The sequence below is a fragment of the Scyliorhinus torazame genome, chromosome 13 (assembly GCF_047496885.1).
Source record: "Scyliorhinus torazame isolate Kashiwa2021f chromosome 13, sScyTor2.1, whole genome shotgun sequence".
In the NCBI taxonomy this organism is placed as follows: Eukaryota; Metazoa; Chordata; class Chondrichthyes; order Carcharhiniformes; family Scyliorhinidae; genus Scyliorhinus; species Scyliorhinus torazame.
The window spans coordinates 78,364,977-78,388,085 of record NC_092719.1 but is presented as its reverse complement, the minus strand read 5'-3'; the positions used below and the strand labels follow the sequence as shown (position 1 = coordinate 78,388,085).

At 48.4% G+C, this 23,109-nt stretch overlaps 1 protein-coding gene across 4 annotated transcripts in view; it reads left to right on the top strand.

Moving 5' to 3' along the window:
* Nucleotides 1-23,109, top strand: part of dnai7 (dynein axonemal intermediate chain 7) — a 184,643-nt gene that overhangs the window by 148,333 nt on the left and 13,201 nt on the right. For all 4 annotated transcript variants that reach the window (XM_072471822.1, XM_072471824.1, XM_072471823.1 and 1 more), the window contains one exon: nucleotides 1,453-1,667. In XM_072471822.1, the coding sequence (XP_072327923.1) occupies nucleotides 1,453-1,667 (215 nt within the window). The remainder of the gene's footprint in view (nucleotides 1-1,452; nucleotides 1,668-23,109) is intronic.

The window sequence follows — 23,109 nt, the reverse complement described above, 5'->3', positions numbered from 1 at the left end:
CATCCGGCCCATCAAGCCTGCACCGACCCACTGAAAGAGCACCCTACCTAGGCCTACTCTCCCATCCTATCCCCATACCTCCACCTAACCTGCATATCTTTGGACACTAAGGGGCAATTCAGCATGACCATTCCACCTAATCTGCACACCTTTGTATAAATTGGACGTGATCTATCTGAATGGCAGAACATGCTTAAGAAGCTGAATGACTTCCACCTGTTCATGCTCCCAGATCAATGGTAACGCCGCCCCCGGCTTCCTGAACACCATGTGGACCTTCATTCCTGCCCCCTGATTGCATACCTCGCGCTGCCCATTACCTCACTCGGTTGCAAGGGCTTTAGCTGTGTTCTCTTAGTTGCTGATGTTCTCTCCAACCCACATGCCAGTTTGCCCATTTGGCTGGTTGCAAGGGGTGTGAGGTGGATCTACAAGATGCAGGAAGTCCACAATTCAGCCTTTCCGAGTTTGTTAGCTATTTTTAGCCTCATCCACACCCACCCTTGAATATTGGCTCAAAGTGCTAATTCTGGAATTTGTAAAAGTATTGCAGTGCACCTTTTTGCAAAGGGCTCCTTGCCGGATGGGGATGTTATAAACTTCACCCATGATATTGGACAATGAACTAATCTGTGGGAACCTGAGGTGGGTACCCCCAAAGGCAGGGAAACGTAACATTTATAACATGCCCCCAAAGGTGGGGAAACGGTTTTACTATAATGTAACATTTATAGCATAACAGACTATTTAAAAATTACTCAGTTATATAACAAATCCATGTCACACAGTGAGCAGTAAACATTCTGAGCCAGAGCCCAACTTCACATCAGAGTGAAGTGGAGTGAATGGGCCTCCCTTGGGGAGTCTTCTGCATTGCTCTGGTTGGGTTTATTTTGAGATAAAGCAGATTAGGGTGGCACAGTGGTTAGCACTGCTGCCTCACACCCGACCTCGGGTGATTGTGTGGCGTTTTCACATTCTTCCCGTGTCTGCGTGGGTTTCCTCCGGGTGCTCCAGTTTCCTCCCACAGTCTAAAGATGTGCAGGTTAGGTGGATTGACAATGCTAAATTGCCCTGAGGTGGGGTTACGGAGATAGGGTGGGGGATCGGGCCTAGGTGGGGTGCTCTTTCAGAGGGTCGATGCAGACTCGATGGGCCATATGGCCTCCTTCTGCACTGTAGGGATTCTATAATTTGCATTGGAGTGAAGCCATGCACTCAGAATTACCCCTCACGGAGTTCAACATTTCTCTCATTGAATGGGATGTCTTGGGATCAGATTGCTGTACTTAATTGAAGGTAGCCTTTAATTGCTGCTGCTGGCAATATGCCATCCAGTGTTCCGCTATCAACCAAAGTGGGGTCGGCACCCACTTTTTGCCCTGATGGCGTGACTTCACCTTCAATGATACAATTCAATCCCAGCTTTAACCACTTGTTTCTCATTTAAAGGTCAACAGTGGAGGACAGATGGCATTCACAGTATCACATTTGAACCGGAGGAACAGATATTGTCCTTTAAGATGGACACATTCAACATTTTCACCCTGACTCAGAGATACCACATCAATATGCCTTTCCAATTCTGGGAAATCAGACCTCTGGCTGAAAATGATGCTATATTAACGGTTGTTGCTGCTTTCATCACAGTGAAAATTCGAATCAAGGTATTTTTTCTGATTTTATTGCAATTCAATATTGGGTATGGGTCGGTACGAAACCAACAACCCCAGAGTCTGACGGCATGACATTGAATTCAATATATTTGGAAAACATCCTGACTGCTACCAGAAAAATGTCTCTGAAAGTGACTGGTTGAGCAATGTCAACATTAGAGGAGGAAATCTCGAAGGCTTACTTGGTCTGACCTTCACACAGCTCCAGTCTTAAGATCCCCTGACCTGGCAGAGCGAGCGTCTATGTTACCAACAATCACAAAACAGAATGCTACCATTATATTCCTTTACCATAGTGTTTATCTTGTAATACTTTCACAGCTGAGAATATTAACAAGATATATACCATTAGTATTAAATTATACTGTTGGAGAATCTTTGGTTGCAGCGTGAGTGTGAGGAAGGCACGGAGGGTGCTGCCTTGAACTTTGACCACCTTTATATTTTGGTAACATGGATGGACGGTAACATGGATGGACATCATTGCAGAGGGGCGCATGTTATGATCCCAATTGATTATATAACTAGTTGGGTAGATCCCAGAATGGAACCCTGGCTCAAAAGACCAGTACTTTTAAAAAATAAAACGTGGAGGAACAGAGTCACAGGACCATAAATTAGTTTTGACAACAAGAAAAACACATTTATTAAGACCATATGACATAGGAGCAGAATTAGGTCACTCAGCCCATCAAGTCTGCTCCGCCATTCCATCATGGCTGATATTTTTCTCATCCCATTCTCCAGCCTTCCCACCATAAACTCTGATCCCCTTATTAATCAAGAACCTATCTATCTCTGTGTAAAAGACACTCCGTGATTTGGCCTCCACAGCCTTCTGCGGCTAAGAGTTCCACAGATTCACCACCCACTGGCTGAAGTATTTCCTCCTTATCTCTGTTTTAAAGGATCGTCCCTTTAGTCTGAGATTGTGCCCTCTGGTTCTAATTTTTCGTACAAGTGGAAACATCCTCTCCAAGCCACTCTACCTAGGCCTCGCAGTATCCAGTAAGTTTTAATAAGATCCCCCCTTAAACTCCCGAGTTCAGACCCAGATCCTCAACCGTTCCTCATACGACAAGCTCTTCATTCCAGGGTTCATTCTTGTGAACCTCCTCTGGACTCTTTCCAAGGCCAGCACATCCTTCCTTAGATATGAGGCCCAAAATAAGCTCACAATACTCCAAATGTGGTCTAACCAGAGCCTTATATAACCTCAGAAGTACATCCCTGATCTTGTATTCTGACCCTCTCAACATGAATGCAAAATTACATTTGCCTTCCTAACTGCCGACTGAACCTACACGTTCACCTTAAGAGAATCTTGAACAAGGACTTGCAAGTCCCTTTGTGCTTCTGATCTCCTGAGCATTTTCCCATTTAGAAAATAGTCTCTGCCGCCATTCCTCGTTCTAAAGTGCATAACCTCACACTTTTCCACATTGTATCCCATCTGCCACTTCATTGCCCACTCTCCTAGCCTGTCCAAGTCCTTCTGCAGCCCCCCTGCTTCCTCAATACTACCTGTCCCTCTACAGATCTTTGTATCATCTGCAATCTTAGCAACAGTGCCTTCAGTTCCTTCTTCCAGATCGTTAATGCATATTGTGAAAAGTTATGGTCCCAGCACCGACCCCTGAGGCACATCACTAGTCACTGGCTGCCATCCTGAAAAAGACCCCTTCATCACCACTCTCTGCCTTCTGCAAGTCAGCCAATCTTCTATCCATTCCAGAATCTTAACACCATGGGCTCTTAACTTATTTAACAGTCTCCTGTGCGGCACCTTGTCAAAGGCCATCTGGAAATTAAATAAATCACATCCACTGGTTCTCCCTTGTCTAACTTCCTTATTACCTTCTCAAAGAATTCTAACAGATTTGTTAGACATGACCTCCCCTTGATGAAGCCGTGCTGACTCAGTCCTATTTTATCATGCACTTCCAAGTACTCCGCGATCTCATCTTTAATAATGGATTCTAAAATCTTACCAATGACCGAAGTCAGGCTAACCGGCCTATAATTTCCTTGTGCCTCCCTTCCTTCTTAAACAGCGGTGTTACATTAGCCACTTTCCAGTCCTCTAAGACCCTCCATTTTATATTACTTTTTATAATCCAGTGATTCCTGAAGGATCACCACCAATGCCTCCACAATCTACTCAGCTATCTATTTTAGAATGCTGGGGTGTAGTCCATCCATTCCAAGTGAATTATCTACCTTTAGACCTTTCAGATTCCCAAGATCCCTCTCCTTGGTGATGGCCACTACACTCACCTGATTCTCCTGGAGCTCTGGCAACCCACTGGTGTCTTTCACCGTGAAGAGTGATGCAAAATAACTATTCAGTTCTTCTGTCATTTCTTTGCTTCTTATTATTACTTCTCCAGCCTCATTTTCCAGTGGTCCAATGTCTATTTTTGCCTCTCTCTTACTTTTCTATTACTAGCTAGCTTACACTCATATTTCACCTTCTCCCCACTTAGTGCTTTTTTAGTTGTCCTCTGCTCACTTTTAAAGGCTTCCTAATCCTCTGGCTTCCTACTAATCCACGCCACTTTGAATGCTTTTTCTTTTGTTTTGTGCTGTCCTTGATTTCCCTTGCCAGCCATAGATACCCCGTGCTCCCTTTAGCATGTTTCCTCCTGCTTGGGATGAATTTCTGTTTCCTCCCGAATAACCCCCCAAATGTTCTGCCATTGCTGTTCCACTGTCTTCCCTGCTAGGCTCCCTTTCCAATTAACTCTGGCCAGCTCCTCCCTCATGTCTTTGTAGTTACTCTTATTTTAATTGTAAATACGTTACATCTGATTGCAGGTTCTCCCTCTCAAACTGCAGGGTAAATTCTATCATATTGTGGTCACTGATCCCTCAGAGTTCTTTCACCTTAAGTTCCCTAATCAAATCTGCCTCATTACATATCACCAAATCCAGTATTGCCTGTTCCCTAGTAGGCTCTGCCACAAGCTGCTCCAAAAAACCATCTCTTAGACATTCCACAAATTCCTTTTCTTGGGATCCACTGCCAACCTGATTTTCCCAGTCCACCTGCATATTGAAGTCCCCCATGATTATTTACATGCCTTTTCTATCTCCTGATTTATTTTCTGCCTCACATCCTGACTACTGCTAGGGGGCCTGTACATAACTCCCATCAGGGTCTTTATTACTTTGCGATTCCTCAACTCTACCCACAGAGATTCTATGCCTTCTGATTCCATATCATTTCTTGCTATCAATTTAACTTCATTCCTTACTAACAATGCAACCCCACTCCCTTTTCCCAACTGCCTGTCCTTTCGATAGGACACATATCCTTGGATATTTAGAACCCAGCCCTGATCCCCTTACAGCCATGTCTCTGTGATGCCCACCACATCTTACTGGCCAATTGCAATGGGCACAACAAGCTCATTTACCTTGTTCCGTATACTGTGCGCATTTCGGTACAACACCCTCAATCCTGCATTGACCACCTCCCTTCTCATACTTGTCACCTTTTTTGTTCTGCCTGTTGTTAGAGTCCTGCCACCTTCTATACTCTCTGATCTATTACGTGGTATGGAAACTTTACTAACCTCTCCTGTGCCCTCGGCTCCTTTAACTAGTTGGAATTCCTCATTATTAACCTGCACTTCTACCCTCACCTTTAACTTTGATGTCTAATTCTCCATACAACTGAACCTTCCCCCACTATTTAGTTAAAAATCCTATCTACAGCCCTAGTTATACGATGCCCCAAAGCTTTGACAAAGGGTCATCTGGACTCGAAACATTAGCTCTTTTCTCTCCCTACAGATGCTGCCAGACCTGCTGAGATTTTCCAGCATTTCCTCTTGGTTTCATATTCCAGCAACCGCAGTAATTGGCTTTTATAGATTTTACCCTTCCAAGCACAGAAACATTAAATTAAACCCACTTAATAGCTGTAATTTATTTCTAATGTTTACCAATACAAGTGTAAATCCCTTAAAACTACCTTTTGTTTTCCTAACATAGAGAGCCTGTGGTTTATCAAAACTCTGGAAGAGGAATCTGAGAGTTGGTAGTTTTGGGTGAATTAAGTTTGGCTCTCTGTTGGCATCTTATTGGCCAGTTGTAATTTCCAGCACACACCAGATGGTCAGTGGGTAGTGTGAGCCTGTCACCCACTCATTTTGACTGCTATGAAGCCCAAGTCATTGCAGACCTGGTTCTCAGTTGCATTCTGATGATGCCAAACCAGTAGCACCAAGACAACCCGCCAGCTAGTGAGGTAAGGCAATTAGATATGGGCTATAAAAGTTAGTCTAGGCTGTGTTGCCCACATCCTATGAATTAATTAAAAAGTAAAATTGGTCTACTTTTTCACTGAGTTGATTAACAGCCAGAGCCTCCAGTGGACCGGGGTGGAGGTGGGGTGGTCTCCTGAAAGGGTAACGTTAAATTTGTTCTTTTTTGTAGACCTAGGAGGAACACTTCTGCTTTTCCTGGTCCTACAGGAATAAAAGCTACAAATATTACTGGCTTCCAATGGCCGGTCGGCAGCTGGCTAGGCACTAAAAACTGGCATAAATTAATGTAGGTCAGTAGGACAAACTCCATCCATTTGTACCTCAAAAAGGCAACCCAGGTCCCACGAATATTATAGGACAGTGACCTCCCTCCTGCAGTCACCTGTTCTCAGGACCCTACCAAAGGTGGCCTTAGGTCTAGTACTAATGTGGCAGTAAGCACACCAATGCCATAGACATAAGGAGGGGTACTGATGTGGTAGTAAAATACGCCAATGCCATAGACATAAGGATGGGACTATCTGGGAGTGTCGAATGTAAAGGATTTGGCAGCCCTGATTTATAACTTTCCTCCCATATCTCTATAAACATTGATTTTAGTGTTTCATAACTGATGGTAAACTTAGGCCTCTCTATGTCTCTTTTTGCAATTGTATACGTGCGTATTTCTTGATCTCTTGGCTGTCACTAATTACAATGTTTGCATTTTCTAATTACAAAACATAGATGATAATCAGCCTGAATACTTTCAGAATACATTTTGTTTTATTTTGAAAGGAAAGACCTGAGGAGGATAGATAAGGAATATAATGGGGTGGAAGTTAGGTTAGAGGTGTATGAAGCTTTGGTTACACCCCATTCAGAGTTGTGTTCATTTCTGGGTGCCACATCTCAGGAAGGATATATTGACCTTGGATGGGATGGGAAATAAATACTGGCCTTGCCAACAATACCCATGTTGAACAAATGTGAATATAAAATGCACATATTCACCAGAACAGTACGTGGGCTAAAACAGTTAAGAGGACTGTTATAGATAGGGCATAACCTTAAAATTAAAGCTTGGGTAGCTCAGGGTGATATCAGGAAGGGCCTCTTCACATAAAGGGTGGATGAAAAAAATAAATTTAAACATTGGGCTGGATTCTCCTGACGGCAGCAGCAAGATTCACAATGGGGCGGAAAATGGAATTGTCCGCCCACTGCCGGCAGCATTGAGGTGAGCGTCCCGTGCCGGTGGCTCCAAGCAAATCTGCGATTCGTATTGATTTGCCTACGGTGAACGGGCTGGACACCTGACGTTCCACCCGTCGGCAATGCTCCACCCCTCTGAGGTGGGAATCATGCGGGCATGAATTTGTGCAAGTATTTACGAGCAGGGTCCGGGCGCCATGGCTGTTGAGGGGGAGCAAGAAGGTAAGACAATTCTCACAACTTTTTGGCCTTGCTGGGGGGTGGGGCATCTGCCTGGGCCTCAGAGAGTAACTGGTAACGACTTGGTTGCAAGTGCATGGACTTGGGGTGACCCCCTTGGAATCAGGGTGGCTGGCTCAGGCTCCATTGCTGCATTATTTCATTTAAACCCAGCTCGTGGCTGCAACTTACAATCTACTGACGGTTGACACTGCTCACTACTGTATCCTGTATATTCTCAGAAGGTGCCTGGGCATGTGGGAGCCCAACCAGCGCTCCCCTCTGGTAATCCTCATACCCCAGCAGTATCATCAACGGGATGGGCATGGCCATGCTCAGTCGCCAGCCCACTAGGTATTGGCACTCCTCAGAAGCGCAACCCCACAGCAGAGGAAGCAGGGGATTAGCAGAGCTCACCTCAAACAAAGGACACATGCACCGGTTCCACTGGAACCCTCTCTGACACACAGCCCCTCTCAGAGTAAAAGCTTCACCAGCGAGACTTTCAGCTAACCCACTCCTGAGGACCATGAGCTGTCACCAATCTCTGCCTGTCCGCCGCGCCTTGACTCCATCCATCCTGCCCTCAACCAGGAAACCTGACCAGTTCCGTCACAACCTGTGTTAATCCCAGGCTTCACATAACACTACAACTAAGGTCCCAGCAAACGCACACATCCCTCACTCAACCCCATCTGTAGGACCTGCCCACACACAAGGATCCTAGCATGGATCCAACTGGCAGTGCAACTTGACCATCTTCAGCACACATCCAGTTGCCATCCTCCTGGCGGGTAGCACAAGGCTCATGCAGTGAGGACGCCCACTGGGAGAAACCGGACAGGGGCCACAGAGCCTATCGCTAACACTGGTTGCGACAGCCACCGGTACCCCTTTACCAGGGACGTGTGGTGAGAATAGAGGCTCATACATAAAAGGCCAGGTCACTGATAGGGTCAGGGTTGCAGAATGGGAAACATCAACTCAAAGGAGCCAGGGGAGGGTGGCACAAGCTGAGGGTGGCGCAGCAATACAACTTGGGGTGACCATGTAACCTGGTGGCATTGGATGGTCAAAGGAATCCTCATCTTATTAACATTCTCTGTCACTCCTCCCTCCAACCGCAGATACATGGATATTGGACTACAGCCAGCTATGCTCACTCTCTACCTCTTTGGGATATCGCAAATGTCCGCACAGAGGTGCATCCATGCTGTTATGGAGGCCATATATGCCCAGGCATCAGACTATATCATTTTCAATCTGATCCAGGCTCAACAAGATGCATGGGCAGCAGTATTTGCTGCCATCGCTGGCGTGCCCCAGGTTCAGAGGGTGATCAATGGCACACGTCGTCCTCCGAGTACTGATTCAACAAGAGGTGCCCTTCATCAATAGGAAGGGCTTCTACTCCATGAATGTGCAGTTGGTGTACGAACACCTGCAGTACATAATGCACATCTGCACCCGATTTCCAGGAAGAGCATACATCCTGGGGTACTCCTCGGTTCCTGGTATCTTTGAGGCACTCCCTCAGGTGAGGGGTTGACTAGTAGGTGACAACGGTTACCCACTAAGGTCATGGCTAATGAGGCCTGTGCAGAGGCCCCAGACTGAGGCAGAGAACCGTATTACGATTTCGGACCAAACCCAAACCGTTGCTAGGATACTGGACAGAAACCCCAATATTTTATTTGAATTTTGTAAGACTGTGAGGAAAGGATATCTCGCTCTAGGAGTGATTTCACACAAAATTCGGATATGGTATATTAAAACAAATTTTATTACTAACACAGTATTAAAATATCTTTAACATCACAATAATTAAAATAGCCCACAATTATCCCTTAAACACTGCTAATCAATACAGTAATGTGGAGATGCCGGCGTTGGACTGGGGTGAGCACAGTACGAAGTCTTACAACACCAGGTTAAAGTCCAACAGGTTTGTTTCGATGTCACTAGCTTTCGGAGCGCTGCTCCTTCCTCAGGTGAATGAAGAGGTATGTTCCAGAAACACACATATAGACAAATTCAAAGATGCCAAACAATGCTTGGAATGCGACCATTAGCAGGTGATTAAATCTAAAGAGTCACACCTCTTTAACCTGGGGTTACCCCATCTCTGGATCTGTAAAGATTTAATCACCGGCTAATGGTCGCATTCCAAGCATTATTTGGCATCTTTGAATTTGTCTATATATGTGTTTCTGGAACATACCTCTTCATTCACCTGAGGAAGGAGCAGCGCTCCGAAAGCTAGTGACATCGAAACAAATCAATCAATACAGTGACACAATAACCTTTAATTGCTATCTTTATTTCCACCCAAACAACAAAACCATCTCAGATCCCAATCCACTTTTAAATACAGTTAGCACATAGGAATACTTGTTTTAAAGGGATGTCTTGAATACTGGAAAGAGAGATCTTTTGAGACTGCTTTAAAGAAGGAGACCTGATCCCCTGCCGGAATAATACAGAATCTCTGGCTGTATTTCTTTCAGAACCTTTCTTAGCTCACCTTCCAGCCAAAAATTAACCCTGAAAACACCAGTACCTGACTGCTTCAACCTTGCCAAAACATTGGCACCAGTGGGGGGGGGGGCTCGCAGCCTCGCCACATAAAGCCCCTGTCTTTACCTGCCGATACGGACGCAGATTGGCCGGGGCCTCGCATGAGCATAGCAGCGACCTGCAATGGCTGTGCCCTACAACATGGTGCTAGATGCGCGCAGACCCGGTCTGCCAAAAACTGCCCCCCTGTAACCCCCCTCACCACTCCCCCACCAGTCCCCACAGCCCCCACCGAAGCCCCCTCTGCCAGCGGAACGGCTCCTGTGGCGGCGCTGGACACAGTCCGCCATCACTATGCGAGGTCCCCGAAAAGTGAGAGACATGCGCCCCTCGCCATCGGGAAGTCGGCCCACCGGAGACGGAGCATTGGGGGAGGGCCTCAGGTGACATCCTGAGGCCGTACCGAAGGTGTGCGGCGTACTCCTCTAGTACACTGTTTTTGAGGGGGACAGAGCATCGGATAAATGGCACCTCCCCCGATTCCGGCATAAAAATTGATTTTCCGACCGATCGCCGAATGTGATTTTGGCGCGGGGATTAGAGAATCCCAAATTCCATAGCCTCCCAAATGAAGAATCCAGCCCACTGTTAGTCATTTTTGAGTTAGTAATTTTTTGGAAACGATTTAAACATTTCAAACATTGAGTTTGCATTTTTTGGTAGGCAAAGGTAATGAGGCTTACATAACCAAGGCAGGTAGATGGAATGATTCAGATCAGCCATAACCGAATTGAATGTCGGAACAGACTTGTGATGCTGGATGGCCTATTCTTATATTTTTATGAAATAACTTAAATTAGCATGTTTCCTCTCTTTCCTCAGCTTGATATATATTTGATAGCAGATACATTCTGTCATTTCCTTTTCTCTTTCACTCACTCCCCTCTTCCACCAGCACATCTACACTCTGTTTTAAGAAACACAACATAAACTTTCAAATTGTACTTTTTTCTTCAAGTAATTCTGCTAACCACCTGGAATGATAATATTCGAGTCTGAAGAGAAGTATTATATCATTTGGGATAACTAAATTACGCCAGTGCATCTTGGAAAATTTTCATACCTCTAATGCTCAGACAGCAGGTGCTGCCTTCAGCTCACAGTCAGTCCAATCTCATGCTTATCAATAAGGCTAGAGTAGTGTGCACCTGTCACCCACTCGTTTTGACTGCTGTGGCATTCAAGGTATTGTATTTTAGAAAATGGAAAGTTTGTCCACTAAGAATAAAATGACAAACTTGTTTTTAAAAAAACCCTTTTAAGTGTTTGAATCGCTATTTTAAAAACAATGCTAACAGGTTTTCCGTGCTACTCATTCAGGATTAATTGTTTTTGTAAGTCCGTAGCGCATAGGATTTATGATATAGAATTGCACAGCCCCATTGGCATAACCACTGAAAGACTGGCATGCAGTGTAATGGGGCAGCAGGATACACACTTGTACACATGGAGGTTAAATAACATATTGCTCCTGCTTAATGGATTCATGTTTTGAACTAGGGGAAAGCGGCAATTACACAGAATTTCAAGCACAGGAGCAGGCCATTCATCACATGGTCCACTCCACTGGTTATGCTTCACCAGAGCTTCCCCCCAATCTCACCCTATCAGCATATCATTCAAATCCTTTCTCGCTCCTGCATTTAACTAGTTTCCCCTTAAATGTATCAATGCTGCTTTCCTCTCCTCTCAATTTTTCATTTGATAGCAAATTCCATCTCCTAACCCAGTAAGGGGTGCACAGTCAGGAGACTACACCTGAGTGAGATGAATACCGAGTGAGTAATGGATTAGGTTTACAGGAGAAAGAGGTGTTCTAAGTAAGGTATATTTGCAACTCGCAAAGTGTGTAAAGTATTAGTTGGATTTGTCAGTACTAATAACGTTTATCAATAGTTGTAAGGTTTATTAATGCCAAGTAAAATTTAAATACGTTAATTTTATTTAACTTTGGTTTACTTAAGTGAAGTGGTTAAGAAATTACAGGACAGCTCAGTTGTGTGGGATGTGTGTCCTGTAGTGTGTGTGGGAAGTTGTGGATGCTACCGGTGACCTAGACGATCATATGTGGCTGGTTTAGCACACTGGGCTAAATCGCTGGCTTTTAAAGCAGACCATTGCAGGCCAGCAGCATGGTTCAATTCCTGTACCAGCCTACCCGAACAGGCGCTGGAATGTGGCGACTAGGGGCTTTTCACAGTGACTTCATTTGAAGCCTACTTGTGACAATAAGCGATTTTCATTTCATTTCATGTGCAGGAAGTGTCACCAGCTGCAGGAATGAGCTCTGGATTTTTGAGCTCAAGCAGCAGCTGGAGTCACTGAGGCTGAGAGCTATGTGGATAGCATATTCAGAGAGGTGGTTACATTGCAGACTAGGAGCATGGGGGCAAAAGAGAACAGGTGCACACTCAGGCAGTCCAAGAGAACTAGAAAAATAGTGCAAGAGTCCCCTGAGGTCCTGCTCGTTAATCAGTTTTCTGTTTTGGATGCTGGTGAGGGCATTGGGTCCTTGGAGGAGTGCAGTCAGAGCTGAGATTGTGACCACATGGGCAGCTTAGCTCTATATGAGGGCAGGAAGAAAAGGGGAAGAGCAGTGATGAGAAGAAGAACAGACAGGAAATTCTGTGGCCATAGACACAAGATGGTATGTTGCCTGCCTGGTGCCAAGGTCAAGGATGTCACAGAGCTGCTGCGGGAGGGTGAACAACGACTTGGGTAAGAAGGGGGATGAACTCCTGAAAGCAGATGTCAGGGGGCTTGGAAGGAGATTTAAAAGCAGGACCTCTAAAGCTGTAATCTCAAGATTATTTCCAGTCCCACGTGCTAGTGAGCATAGAAATAGGAAAATTGAGCACTGGAACACTGGAAATTGCTGTAGGAGACAGGGCAATGGATTTCCAAGGCATTGCGTCTATTTCCGGGGCAGTTAGACATCCACAAGATGGATAGGCTGCATTTTAGCAGAATGGGGACCAATATCTTCACAGGGAGATTTTCTCATGCTGCTGGGGAGGGTTTAAATTAGATTTGCAGTGGGAAGGGAACCTAAGAGGGAACCAGATTTAAGGGAAACAAAACTGGTAAAAGGAAGTAGTAAAGTAAAAATTAAAACTGGACAGCAGACATAGCATAGGCAAGCATCAAATAGGATAAGAGAGAACAATGTTTAAAAAGCAGAATTAAAGGCATTCTATCTGATTGCATGTAGCATTGCAAAAGGTTTGATGATTTGAATACACAAATTGAGGTAAAAGGGTATGATTTAATTGTTATTATGGAGATGTGGCTACAGGGTGACCAAGATTGGGAGTTAGATATCCAAGGATATTCAGCATTTAGGAGGGATAAGCACAAAGGAAAAGGGGGTGGGGTAGCATGAGTTCAATGCATTAGTAAGAGAGGATCTTAGATGGAAGGAACAAGATGTAGAATTGGTTTGGGTGGAGCTAATAAACAGGAAGGGGCAGCAAACATTGGTGGGACTTGTCTATAGGCCACAAAACTGTAGTTATGGTGTTAGGCATGGTATAAATCAGGAAATTAGAGATGCATGTAACATGAGTAATACAGTAGTATTGCGACCCCCTACAGGGCCAGAGCTTGTATATCATCTGCCTCCCCCTACAAATATTATAAGTTTATTAACAACTCAAGGATACAAAAGAATCAGCAAAATACAAAAACAGACACGGAAATCAATAATATGCCAAAAGCATTTACAAGACACCAAAAAACACAAAAGAACACCACCGCTCAAGCCAGCACCCACCAATTAACACCACCCCACCACCACCAGACCCAACACTAGCCCCACATCGACCGAACGGTGCCCAAACGAGCTGCAAGACCATCGGAAAAGGACATTCCGGTGCAGAGAATTGTGTGAGAGAGAGGGGCCACAGTTCAACCCAAAACAGTTCCTTTAAACAAACCACCAGCTGCAAAGCCAGCATACCTCTCCCCCCACCCCTCCCCAACGGTAGCCCCACATCAGTGGAAAGACGGCCAAATGAGCAGCACAGACCACCGGAAAAGGATACACTGACGCCCTGCCCTAACGATAGCACCACTTTGATGGAAAGGTGGCCATACAAACAACACAGATCAGGTGAAAAGGACACACTGCTAAGGTGTATGGCGGAAGTGAAAGAGAGAGAGAGAACTCTGTTTACAAAAAACAAGACAAAATACAGAACAACCAGAAGAAACCCAACAAAGAATGAAGAGGAAACCCATGCAGACACCGGGAGAAAGTGCAAACTCCACACACATAGTCACCCGAGGCCGGAATTGAACCCAGCACCCTGGCGCTGTGAGGCAGCAGTGCTAACCACTGTGCCACCGTGAACACTTTCATGGACACTTTGCCAGTAACGACAGTTCATATCAGAGAATAGACGCAGACCGACCCCGGGTTGTCGAGGGTCCGACATATGGTCCAATACGAGGACCGACATAGGGCGATCCCTGACGGGCTGAGGGCCCACACCTCCAAGCTGCCCAAAATGAACACTGAAGACAGCATGCTCCTGTGGGGGACGTGGGTGGTCGTATCCGAACGGGGATGTTCCCCAATTGAAAAACCTCCATAACGGGCACCCTGGGGTGGCCAAGATGAAAATGTTGGCCCCGACTGGATGCTGAGATCAAGTGGGTGGCCCACAATTGCACCTCATGCCAGGAGCACCAGAAAGCCCCACCGGCGGCCCTGACGCACTCCTGGGAGTGGCCCGGGAAGCCTTCGTCCCGTGTATACATCGACTTTGTCGGGCCGTTTCAGGGGGCCACATTCCTTTTATTAGCAGACGCCCGCTCAAAGTGGCTTAAAGTGCATCGGGTCTCCATGGTGCATACACGAGCAACAACGGACAGACTGAGGGCTATTTGTAGTATGCACGGACTGCCGGAGGTCCTGGTGTCCGACAAAAGCATTCAAAGGCCAGGAGTTCACTTAGTTCATGATCACGAGTGGCATCAGGCATATGCGGACGGCCCCGTACCACCCGGTCTCCAATGGGCTAGCCGAACAAGCGGTACAAATATTCAAGAGAGCATCAAGAAAGATGATTTTGGGGTCGTGGGAAACGCGGTTGGCACAGTTTCTTTTCAGTTATTGTACGTTGCCTCACGCCACAACCGGCATAGCACCAGCAGAGTTGATCATGGGGTGCCAGCTCCAGACGCGTTGTAGCCTCGTCCTCTCTAGTGTCGGGCACGGGTCCATCAGTGACAGGACTGCTCAGAGACGGACTCTCACTGCTGCCCACAAGCATGCACCTTCAACACAGGTGATGCGGTTTATGTGAGGAACTTCGGGACCGGAGCCACATGGATCCCTGTGTACTTCTCCATGTGGCGGAGCCAGTTTACTACTGTGGTAGTATGTATTAGGGGTCATGTGGGACTGTGAAGCCGTGATGCTATTGGCTGACAGATCCCGGGTCCTGGTTGGCTGTTGACTCCTGGCTCCGCCCTGAAGGCGGAGTATAAGAACCCGAGCTTCTCCCCATCGCTCCATTCTGTTGCTGAACTGCTGGGGACAAATCTCGCTTAATAAAGCCTCATCGACTTCATCTCTACTCGTCTCTCTCGTGAGTCATTGTGCGCTACAATTTATTAAGCGAGCTTAAAGGACTATGGAGCTCCGGATCGCCCCGGAATGCCTGCGGATCAGCCCCCACGCAGCGAACTCGGCAGCAGTTTTTAAACACTGGCAAGCTTGTTTTGAAGGCTACCTCCGAACGGCCCCGGGCCGGATCACAGAAGACCAGAAATTGCAGGTCCTGCATTCGAGGGAAAGCCCGGAAATTTACCCTCTCATAGAAGACGCAGAGGATTTCCCGACGGCGCTCGCAGCACTGAAGAGCATCTACGTTTGCCCCGTGAACCAGGTCTACGCACGCTACCAACTCGCAACGAGACGGCAAAGTCCCGGAGAATCGTTAGAGGAATTCTACGCCGCGCTGCTAATTTTGGGACGGGGCTGCAGCTGCCCGCCGGTGAACGCGATTGAACACACGGACATGCTAATTCGCGATGCGTTTGTGGCAGGTATGAACTCTCCCCAAATCCGCCAAAGACTTTTAGAAAAAGAGTCGCTAGGACTCTCAGAGGCACGGGCCATTGCAGCTTCCCTAGATGTGGCCTCGCAAAACGCCCGCGCCTACGGCCCCGACCGCGCGGCAGCCCCTTGGGCTCTGTAGACCCCCGTCGCGACAAACCCCCCCCCCCTCCCTCACAGGCTTGCGCGGTTAAAGCGCCAGATCATCCCGGGGGGGCCCGCTGCTATTTCTGCGGGCAAGCGAAACACCCCCGGCAGCGCTGCCCGGCCCGCACAGCTATTTGCAAAAGCTGCGGCAAGAAGGGCCATTACGCGGCTGTGTGCCGGTCCCGGGGGGTCGCCGCAATCCCCGGAGAAGAACGAGCCGAGCGCATCCCAAACGCTCCCCAACCCCCCAAGCGCCCCATGTGCGACCCGCGGCGCCGCCATTTTGGGTCCCGGCCACCACGAGGGGAGGATGGGCGCCGCCATCTTGTGACTCCCCAGCCACGTGCGATTCATGGGGGCGGCCATTTTGTCCACCCCCGACCGCGTGCGATCCATGGGGGCGGCCATTTGGTCCACCCCCTGCCGTGTGCGATTCATGGACGCCGCCATCTTGGATGACAACAAAGGAACCCAGCATCGACGGCTCCACGGGGTCCGAAGAAGACGCCGAGACACTACGACCACGACTGGCTTCGGTGACGCTGGATCAATCACGGCCCCGGACGCTCCAGACGACGACAACAATGGTGCTGATCAACGGACACGAGACACCATGCCTGATCGACTCCGGGAGCACCGAAAGTTTCATCCACCCCAACACGGTAAGACGCTGTTTTCTGACCATCCATCCAAATACGCAAAAGATTTCCCTAGCCGCAGGATCCCACTCCGTAGAGATCAAAGGGTTCTGCATCGCGAACCTAACGGTGCAAGGGAGGGAGTTTAAAAACTACAGGCTCTACGTCCTGCCCCAACTCTGCGCGCCCACATTACTAGGATTAGATTTCCAGTGTAACCTGCAGAGCCTAACATTTCAATTCGGCGGCCCAATACCCCCACTCACTATCTGCGGCCTCGCAACTCTCAAGGTTGAACTGCCGTCCTTGTTTGCAAACCTCTCCCTGGATTGCAAACCCGTCGCCACTAGGAGCAGACGGTACAGCGCCCAGGACCGGATATTTATTCGGTCTGAAGTCCAGCGGTTGCTGAAGGAAGGCATAATCCAGGCCAGCAATAGTCCCTGGAGAGCCCAGGTGGTAGTAGTAAAGACCGGGGAAAAGCAAAGGATGGTCATAGACTATAGCCAGACCATCAACAGGTACACACAGCTAGATGCGTACCCTCTCCCCCGCATATCCGACATGGTAAATCGGATTGCCCAGTATAAGGTCTTCTCCACCGTGGACCTCAAGTCCGCCTACCACCAGCTCCCCATCCGCCCAGGTGACCGCAAGTACACAGCCTTCGAGGCAGACGGGCGTCTATACCACTTCCTAAGGGTCCCATTTGGTGTCACGAACGGGATCTCGGTCTTCCAACGGGAGATGGACCGAATGGTTGACCAGCACGGGTTGCAGGCCACGTTCCCGTATCTCGACAACGTAACCATCTGCGGCCACGATCAGCAGGACCACGACGCCAACCTCCAAAAATTCCTCCAGACCGCTAACGCCTTGAACCTCACATACAACGAGGAAAAGTGCGTTTTTAGCACAAACCGGCTGGCCATCCTGGGATACGTAGTGCGCAATGGGATAATAGGCCCCGACCCCGAACGCATGCGCCCCCTCATGGAATTTCCCCTCCCCCACTGCTCCAAAGCCCTGAAACGTTGCCTGGGGTTCTTTTCATATTACGCCCAGTGGGTCCCCCAGTATGCAGACAAGGCCCACCCGCTAATACAGACCACTACCTTCCCACTGTCGACAGAGGCTCGCCAGGCCTTCAGCCGCATCAAAGCGGATATCGCAAAGGCCACGATGCGCGCCATCGACGAGTCCCTCCCCTTCCAGGTCGAGAGCGACGCCTCCGAAGTGGCTCTGGCGGCCACCCTTAACCAAGCGGGCAGACCCGTGGCCTTTTTCTCCCGAACCCTCCACGCCTCAGAAATCCACCACTCCTCAGTGGAAAAGGAAGCCCAAGCCATAGTGGAAGCTGTGCGACATTGGAGGCATTACCTGGCCGGCAGTAGATTCACTCTCCTCACCGACCAACGGTCGGTAGCCTTCATGTTCGATAATGCACAGCGGGGCAAAATTAAAAATGACAAGATCTTAAGGTGGAGGATCGAGCTCTCCACCTTCAACTACTAGATCTTCTACCGTCCCGGAAAGCTGAACGAGCCGTCCGATGCCCTATCCCGCGGCACATGTGCCAACGCACAAATAGACCGCCTACAAGCCCTCCACGAGGACCTCTGCCATCCGGGGGTCACTCGATTCTACCATTTTATAAAGTCCCGCAACCTCCCCTACTCTGTGGAGGAGGTCCGTACAGTCACCAGGAGCTGCCACATCTGTGCGGAGTGCAAACCGCACTTTTTCAGGCCGGATAGAGCGCACCTGATCAAGGCTTCCCGCCCCTTTGAACGCCTCAGTCTGGATTTCAAAGGGCCCCTCCCCTCCACCGACCGCAACACATACTTCCTGAACGTGGTGGACGAGTACTCCCGCTTCCCCTTCGCCATCCCCTGCCCCGACATGACAGCGGCCACAGTCATTAAAGCCCTTAGCACCATATTCACACTGTTCGGTTGCCCCGCATATATCCATAGCGACAGGGGGTCCTCCTACATGAGTGACGAGCTGCGCCAGTTCCTGCTCAGCAAGGGCATAGCCTCGAGCAGGACGACCAGCTACAACCCCCGGGGGAACGGGCAAGTAGAGAGGGAGAACGGCACGGTCTGGAAGACCGTCCTACTGGCCCTACGGTCCAGGGATCTCCCAGTTTCCCGGTGGCAGGAGGTCCTCCCGGACGCTCTCCACTCCATCCGGTCGCTGCTGTGTACCACCACTAACCAAACGCCTCATGAGCGCCTCCTTGTCTTCCCCAGGAAGTCCTCCTCCGAAACGTCGCTGCCGACCTGGCTGGCGGCCCCAGGACCCATCTTGCTCCGGAAACATGTACGGGCGCACAAGTCGGACCCGTTGGTCGAGAGGGTTCACCTCCTCCACGCGAACCCGCGGTACGCCTACCGTACCCTGACGGCCGACAGGACACGGTCTCCCTGCGAGACCTGGCGCCTGCCGGCAACACACACACCCCCCCCGACACCGATCATCCCCTCCCTGCCACCGGCGCACCCCGCGACCGCCCCCTTCCCGGGAGGATCGGTCCTCCTCCCGTGTCCGCCCAGGAGTGAAACAGGAACAAACACCGAAACGCTCCCGGAGACGACAACGCCGGAACAAGCACCTGCACCACCACCGGGGCTGAGGCGATCGACGAGGAAGACCAGACCACCCGCTCGACTCGTGGCATCGGCGTGACACCAAGAATGTTGTTGGACTGTAACAAAAAATTTTTTTCTCTTACTAATATTGTAAATAGTTTCACAAACCTTGTACATAGCCCAGTGTAGGGCTAAAACTGTAATGACATGCCCGAAATTTTCCTCCCAGGACCAGCCTTGTAAACCCCTACCACCATGCGAACCACCACCCCGCCGGGTTCATTTTTAACAAGGGGTGAATGTGGTAGTATGTATTAGGGGTCATGTGGGACTGTGAAGCCGTGATGCTATTGGCTGACAGATCCCAGGTCCTGGTTGGCTGTTGACTCCTGGCTCCGCCCTGAAGGCGGAGTATAAGAACCCGAGCTTCTCCCCGCCGCTCCATTCTGTTGCTGAACTGCTGGGGACAAGTCTCGCTTAATAAAGCCTCATCGACTTCATCTCTACTCGTCTCTCTCGTGAGTCATTGTGCGCTACACCTACGCAATCCAGGTACAGGGCACAGAGACACACCACCACCTGGACTTCCGACGACACAACAAGGAACCACCGGCACGTGGCCCGGAGGCCCTGCGCAAGACCCGGACTCTGTCCCACGTACAGCCTAGAAGGAGCCCCGAGACCAGAGGGGACCCAGGGATCCACTCGCCCGTTCTGCCTCCTGTTGAACGTCAGACGCCGGAGGACCTATGGCGCCCGTGGACCTGGCCAGCGACGGTGTAGACAGCGAGACGGATTCCACTATGAACATTGGACCGCCCAGCGACAATGCGCTGGCACTGATTGTACCAGCAGCCTTAGTGGCTGGGCCAGGCCAGCTCCGACGTTCATCGGGGAAGCAGCAGTCCCTGGTACGCTACATACCTCACAGGCCAGCCGTACCACCCCCGGAACTGCGCCCACAACCCAAGTGGCCACGAGACCCTCCAACTGAGGACATGGACATTTCTCTGGACTTGGGCGGTGGGGGGAGGGTGTTATGACTCCCTACAGGGACAGAGCATCCTCATCCCCTCCTACATCTCAGAGTATGAGCTACATAGGTGGCTAGGGGGCAGAGCTTCCTCCCAATTGGAGGCGCGCCCCACAGAATATAAATGCTGACCTGGAAGCAGTTCGTAGAGGGAGACCTTGCAGGGAGAGGAGAGGAGTGGTTATTGTGACTAGTGTGGAATAAAGTGAGTTGTACCCTGTCAGCCTGGCCTCTCGTGGAATCTTTGCCTCCATCTACAACAATGGGCAACTTCAATTTACATGTCGACTGAATTAATCAAATCTGCACTAATGCTGTAGAGGAGGAATTCCTGGAGTGTGCATGAGATGGGTTTCTGGAGCAGTAGGTTGAGGAGCCAACTAAGGATCAGGCTATTTTGGATATAGTGTTGTACAATGAGAAAGGGCTAATTAATAACCTTGTTATAAAGGAACCTTTGGGTAATAGTGAGAACAATATGATAGAATTTTGCATTCAATTTGAATGCATTGTAATTCATTCTGAAATTTGGGTCTTTAATCTGAAGAAAGGAAATTCTGAATTATGAGGGGCAAGTTGGCTGTGGTGATTCAGGAAAATACACTAAAAGATTTGATGGTAGACAGGCAGTGGCTAGCATTTAAGGAAATGCTGCATGGTCTACAACAGATATACATTTCTCGAAGGTACTAATACCCAAAAATAAATCAACCATGGTTAATAAAATAAGTTAAATTTTTGCATTAGATCAAAGGAAGTGGCTTGTATGGATGTTGGAAAACGTAGTAAGCCGAGGAAATGGGAGCAATTTAGAATCAGCAAAGGAGAACCAAGAAACTGATTAAGAAAGGGAAAAGAGAATATTAATGCAAATCAGCGAGGAACATAGAGGTGTGTGAAATGGAAAATATTAGCTAGAACTTATGTGGGCCATAACAGGTGGGGCAGGAGAATTTATAGTGAATTGGGGAATGGCGGAGAAACTAAACAGTTACTTTGCGCTGTCTTCATGGAAGAAGGTACAGAAAATCTCGTACTAGTCAACAAAGGGACTTGTGAAACTGAGGACTAACTGGATTGAAGGTTGATCCCCTGGACCAGATGAGCTTCATCCCAGAATGTTGAAGGACGTGGCTATAGAGATGGTAGATGAACTGGTGGTCATCTTTCAAAATTCTGTAGATTCCCAAAGGTTCCTGCAGAGTGGAATTTAATCCTTTACCCATTAATATTTTTGAATTTTTTTCGATTGCGTAAGATATTTTTTGCCTATTGTTCTGATGCAATGCAAATCTTTCCAGTTAGGTTTACATGATTAAAAATCATTGTAGAAAGGGCTGTTACAAGAATGATATGTCATAAGAGGAAGTTGTGGTGGTTAAGTTTGATTGCATTTGCATAACAGCGTTTCCTATGAAAACAAATTCATAATTTAAATGACACGTAACTGGAGATTTTACATTCTATGCAGTATTGTGTCTTTTCTAGTTTTAAGGAGTGCATTTTTAATGTGTAAATGGTCTCCACACAAAATGTTCAGGGCCACCTGCTCTGCTCATATAACCTACTTTTATCTAGGATGATTTATCTTTCACTTTTGCTAAATGTCAAATCTCTTTTCAGAACTTTCCCCTGCCCATTCCCCAACCCAGATAACAATCTTGGTACATTGAGAAAGTCAGCTACACCAAAAAGTGACTGACTAATTTCAGGAAATCGTGCTTCTTCAAAGTAGGTGATAAAATGGAATGTAAAAATACTTTAACAAAACCTTCTACCTGAAAACTGGTTCAGCCCTGTGACATAGGAGCAATTTATTGTATAGTCTACTATCTCCCTAACTCAAGTGTGGCGGTAAATATTTAAACTCATAAACCAGTTAATAGCATATTTTTAACAATGGGCATTCCACAGCTTGTTCTGCAATATACCAGCTATCACATTGAATAAACAGCAGATCGCTGATATTATTCTGCCTAAACAACACTTTAAGTTTCAGACAGTTAAATTTCCAAATCAAGCTGATCCATGCCAGGTTGAGTGCCTCAGTATTTGGTAACTAGGTAAAGGCAATGATACTGGATAGTTACCTAAAGAGAAAGAAAGTTGCAGGACTACGGGGGAAAGGCAGGGGAATGGAACTCACTAAGTGGTTCCAACAGAAAGCTGGCATGGGTAAATGGATGAATTGAATGGCCTCCTTCTGTGTAATAACCATTGTATGATCCTATGATTCTAGTTAACCACCCTAATCCGTTCAGTGCATCCTGATTCATTGGGCGGATTCTCTGATCCTGAGGCTAAGTGTTGACGCCGTCGTACACGCCGTTGGGTTTCTCGACGGCGTCAACACGGCCTCGGAGCAGCGATTCTGACCCCTACAGGGGGCCAGCACGGCACTGTAACGACCCACACCGCTCCAGCTGCCGATCCCCAGCGTCAGATGGGCGCCGCGGGTCTGCGCATGCACAGTGAGACCAACGCCAATGCGCGCATGCACAGTGGGACCGGCGCCAATGCACTCATGCTCAGTGGCTCCCTTCTCCGCGCTGGCCCAGACGCAACATGGCGTAGGGCTACAGGGGCCGGCGCGGTACAAAAGAGGCCCCCAGCCTGAGAGGCCGGCTCACCGATTGGTGGGGCCTCGGTCGCGGGCCAGGCCACAGCGGAGGCCGACCCCCACCCCCACAAGG